At 34.8% G+C, this 4,971-nt stretch overlaps 1 protein-coding gene across 2 annotated transcripts; it reads right to left on the bottom strand.

Moving 5' to 3' along the window:
• Positions 1 to 1,156: 1,156 nt before the first annotated feature.
• On the bottom strand, positions 1,157 to 4,108 carry LOC104242236 (nifU-like protein 3, chloroplastic). 2 transcript variants are annotated; one of them, XM_009797258.2, is made up of 5 exons: positions 3,966 to 4,108; positions 2,943 to 3,100; positions 2,452 to 2,554; positions 1,711 to 2,009; positions 1,157 to 1,589 (listed from the first exon to the last, which is right to left on the bottom strand). In XM_009797258.2, the coding sequence occupies exons 2-5, from the start codon at positions 3,054 to 3,056 to the stop codon at positions 1,398 to 1,400; spliced, it is 708 nt and encodes a 235-aa protein (XP_009795560.1). In that variant the 5' UTR covers positions 3,057 to 3,100; positions 3,966 to 4,108; the 3' UTR covers positions 1,157 to 1,397. The 2 variants fall into 2 exon arrangements, with proteins under 2 accessions (XP_009795560.1, XP_009795558.1); XM_009797256.2 differs by having other exon boundaries at positions 2,452 to 2,569; positions 3,966 to 4,089.
• Positions 4,109 to 4,971: the final 863 nt, after the last annotated feature.

Genomic DNA, 4,971 nt, shown 5'->3' on the forward strand with positions numbered 1-4,971 from the left:
CGCCTTTCGCCTCTAGGCATCTCCAAAGAACCTCCCTAGGTACCTTGTCATACACTCTCTCCAGGTCAATAAACACCATGTGCATATCCTTCTTCCTATCCCTGTAATGTTCCACCAACCTCCTAATAAGGTGGATAGCCTCCGTAGTTGAACGACCTGACATGAACCCGAACTGGTTATCAGATACAGACACAATTCTCCTCATCCTCCTTTCCACCACCCTCTCCCAAACTTTCATGGTATGACTTGGTAACTTGATACCGCTATAGTTGTTACAATTCTGGATATCGCCTTTGTTCTTGTACAACGATACCATCATGCTCCACCTCCACTCATCCGGCATCTACTTCATCCTGAAAATAATATTGAACAACCTAGTTTACCACTCCAAACCTGCTCTACCCACACTCCTCCAAAATTCAACCGGAATTTCATCTGGTCTGGTCGCTCTACCCCTACTCATCATACGCATGGCCCCCAACCTCCTCAACCCTAATGCGTTTACAGTACCCAAAGTCTCGGTGACTCTTGCAAATTATTATTATAATCACTGAAGTAAATATTTTCAATTGACTAGAAAAGGAAAATGGAAAGTCAAATTTGCAGAATTATATTGTTGAATGAGAATCCAAGTAAAATGGGTATATTATACATAACATCTGTACGTAGCTAATCAATGTTCCCATCAATATGAAATATGCCAATCCTATACTACTATATCAACTTCCACAGTATATGTTGAGGAAATTCCGGTTAAACTTGATATCCAGTAGCTGATCCAGAATTTGAATTTTACGGGTTCGAGTTCAAGATTCTACCACAATTCATTTGATTTACACTGTTCAAAATTAATTATTTGTACTTATTTGATATCAAGTTACTAAGAAACTGATATCTGACTGTAATCTGCAGTACTTTTTCGCTGGTGTGCAAGTGCTTTCAGTATAAACACAGTAGATATGAACTTCTGAGTTTGTATTGACATGGCAGTTTCACATCTATTATTGATCATGATTAGTTTGGTCTTATCGACAGTTTAACTATTTACTACTTCAGCTTGTGCAGAAACAATAGGTAGTTCCGCTGCCGTGTATTAAGTACAGATCATGCTTCTTTAGATGCAAAAGGAGTCAGTAAAATGAACTAGACCACCATATAGTTCCAGAAAATCATCATGTAATTTTTAAGTTCATTTTACTTACAATTTGGAAGAATGTTCAGGTGAAGTCTTCCATTACTTGGCACATTATAAGTTCAAGAAAACTTCTAGAAGCTCCTCTGTGTTACATGCAATAGGGTAACATGTAGTCTAGGGATAAAGAATACTACATTTATACCAAAAATGATGTTACTGTAATTCTTGCAGGAAAACGTCGTCATATGGCTGAGCATTTCCTTCATTCTATCAACTGAACTGCAGCAATAGCTGGTATTGCATCTCTTAATTTTTGAGTAAGAGCTACACGAACTGTCATCACGGAAGCTGCCGGTCCACTCAGTCGAACCTTAACAACGTAGTCATTAATCTGAACAAGCTCAAGTTCTCCACCACCTGCTCCTACCAGATATGGTCTAATCTCTCCAAGAAGCTGACATTATTGGAAATAATGCATTATTTTGGTTCTAAATACTACTTAGAACAAGCTAACAGTAATTACACATTTCAATAAATTATTGGAAATAAATCTGCAGAGGCCAAGTGTCTTGTACCTTCTCAATATTTTCCTCATTTAACTCAAGGCCAGTCTCAGAGTCCTGAATCTGCTCTACTTCCATTATTTCAGGGATTTTGTCGCGAAGGCGGGTTTCAATTCCCATTTTAAGTGTCATTGTGGAACTTGGACAAGATCCACATGCTCCCTGAAGCTTAAGAACTACAACTAGGCCATCGATCTCATGTAGTACAACATTCCCTCCATCTGCCATTAGGCCTGGCCTGACTTCATCTAGAACCTTCTCAACATTTTCCTCGGTTAGAGGAAGGACACAACTTGGTGACACTGCAATACCTACAGTATCAACAAACAAAATGGATAAAATATCACGACTAATTTAGGTACATTAGTAAATCGAACAGGATTATACGGCAATACCACAATTCCATCGAACAGAGTAATGTAACACATAACAATCTCAGAAGATGCATCGCGAAAAATAAGACCTTAATAAGATAGATCAAGACAAAAAAATGATGTAAGTCAGTTCAATAATTTCATTGGATTCTGAAGGCAAAAATTACAAAGATGATACTAGGAATTCACAGAACAATACTGAGTTGATAACTCTGAATCAAATAAAAGGCAAAAATTGAAGGCAGGTATTTCCTGTTTAAAGTGTGGAAGTGTTTCAGTAGTGGTAGTAACTTCAGCCGAAAAAGAAACAAGACAGTCAGCTGCCTCTAAATTTTAAACAAGCAATAAAAACTAAATGAGATGAATCAGCGTCATTTACCTGCATTATTTCTTCTTTTACCAGTTCGATTGAGCCCAAGGTATCGTCTAACATGAAATTGACCTCTTTGAAAAGAACTTTGCTTTGACGAAAATGGACTGCCCTGCGAAATACAGTTCTATGAAGAGATATTGACATCAACATTACGTCACGGAAAATATAGAACATTTCTCCAGACACACACACAATTTAACAATGTAATCAGAAACACAAAATTGTGGAAACGAGGAGAACAATTTTATATCAAAACACGTCCATTGGATAAATATGTTTTGTAAGTTAGAGTTCAGAATTCTAGCTTCCTTGATTAACGTAACCACAGAAGAATCTCATTATGTAGAGAAGAATTTACATACATAAGTGTAGAAGTACATAATTGTTTTCTGAAACTAAATAGTATCCTAAAATATGCTGAATACAACATCATCCTATAACACGAGTTAACAAGATATGTTTGATATTACTCTTAACAAACAGAACAGTGGTAATACCTTTGGAAAGGAAGTCGAGGCAGGAGAGAATCGTTCTGATGAATGGCTAGCTGATGATGACACCGTCGGTTTGAGACCTTGCGTTTGGGTTGAAATTGCAAACATTATGTACATAAAGTATCACCAAGTGTGAGGGCTCATATTTCTTGAGTATATTCCTGGAGTACATGGTTCCAACCGATTTAGAACTAGAACTAGAACTTGCGTTCAATTGAACCCATATCTTTCGACTTGGAGCATAAATTTATGTGCAAAAGTTCACTAAAATTGCAACAAATTGTAGATGAACCCATAACTTTAAGACTAATGAGTTTATTACTAAGAACTTTAAAGGTTGAAACCATAGAGTTTACATCCTGGATCCGCCTCTGTAATACTATAACTCTGCCCTCCCCCCCCCCCAACCCACACCTCCAACCCAACATAATGCCCACAAGTGAAAGAGTTTTCTGAAATCCTAAACCACAATTGATTTTACTTCTCCTCCTGCAATCCACCTTCCAACCCAACAAAAACACTTTCTTGCTCGCTTCCAATTTATATGCCAACTTTGGACGTTCCAAGGTATTAAAATCATTCCATTGTTAACGTTTTCCTATGTAACAACAACAACAACAACAACAACTATGCCTTAGTCTCTACATTTTCTATATAACATTTCCCTATATAACTTTCAAAATTGTCAACAATTCAAATTCACTTTATTGTTCAAATTTTATATAACACTTTAGTCATCTTTAACTTCTCAAGATGTTTGACTCCATTCTATTAATAAAATATTAGCATATATAACTTTCACAATATACAATAATTCAAATTGTATATCTTGAAAACAATATTTTCCTTATCAACTATCTTTTCAATCATTAATTTTTATATGCTTAATCACTACCATTTGCATTACTATTGTTTCAAGAACCAGAAAAGAAAATTCTTTAACACTTTTATCTAAAATCCTCACAACCTCAGTTCCAAACTAATTTGGGGGAGTTAAAAGGAAGAGTGATGGTGAAAAATGAGTACCTTGTACGATGATCAGTCAGTAGAAATGTGCAACTGCAACCAAACGGAGTTTCGAATCCCTTGTCTCAAGTTTTGCGTTGGTAGATTGTCATTGTAAGGTGTATGTTGGGCAGTTATTTAAAGGAAATGGATGTGGTTTGGACACGGTTTCACTATTATGTGGCCTTTTCACTTACCGTTTGCTGATCTGTCTTTCCACCACCAATTTTTTTCCCTTTCTTTTTAAAAAAAATATTCTACACAAGGGAAGGACAAAATGGTGAGGGAATTATAAAAGTGTATAATCTAATTTATCAACAAAGTGATATGTGAAAGTTCGATAGTCAATCAGTTGAATTATAAATTTCAATCCCATATTCATTTTTATTTCTAGTACTCGTCTCTTTTTTCGTTTCAAAGTTTATAACTTTATATTATACTCATGGGACATATCTATGTAGATGTGCCTTACATACTTGGGTAGAATGATGTAGGTGATGTGAACTGATATGATTAATTACCTAATGAAATTCAATTTCTATTGATTAAAGATATTTAAGTTTAATTAGAAATGGAATACTCGAGAAACAAAAGAAATTTTTTTATGAAACTTTTCTGTACTATTTAAAAGCGGCTTTCATTTTTCCTTAATTAATTATAGTATTTTTTTCATGAATACCAATAATTTTGACAGGGATGATATATTTTCTTTTGGTTACTCGAGTATTTAATAATCAACTAAAATTAATTAATTTGTCAGTTAGTTTAGATTATAGTTTATTTTGCATAAAAGATGCAATGTAAATAAACTCTATCGTAAGTATCATCTAAAAAAAAGGTATCGTTTAATACCCTTTTTACAGGTTTTATGTTTATATTAGAGTTTTGATATTAACTTATGAATTGTATCTTCAAAAAATGGATAAATAAGAGAAAAGCTTTGAGGCCTTTAAAAGGCAAGCAAATTTGTTGCACGTGACTTTATTGTATCCAAAAGTTAATGTAAAAATAGCATGGGCTAGCCAGT

This window comes from Nicotiana sylvestris, chromosome 5 (genome assembly GCF_000393655.2).
Source record: "Nicotiana sylvestris chromosome 5, ASM39365v2, whole genome shotgun sequence".
In the NCBI taxonomy this organism is placed as follows: Eukaryota; Viridiplantae; Streptophyta; class Magnoliopsida; order Solanales; family Solanaceae; genus Nicotiana; species Nicotiana sylvestris.

What these genes read in the sequence shown, in the direction of transcription:
- LOC104242236 (XM_009797256.2), bottom strand. Translation starts at nt 3,056, where the DNA reads ATGTACATAATGTTTGCAATTTCAACCCAAACGCAAGGTCTCAAACCG. An exon ending in TAAAAGAAGAAATAATGCAG is followed by an intron (nt 2,010 to 2,451) that starts GTAAATGACGCT and finishes TTGATACTGTAG; the next exon opens with GTATTGCAGTGTCACCAAGT. An exon ending in ATGAGGAAAATATTGAGAAG is followed by an intron (nt 1,590 to 1,710) that starts GTACAAGACACT and finishes CAATAATGTCAG; the next exon opens with CTTCTTGGAGAGATTAGACC.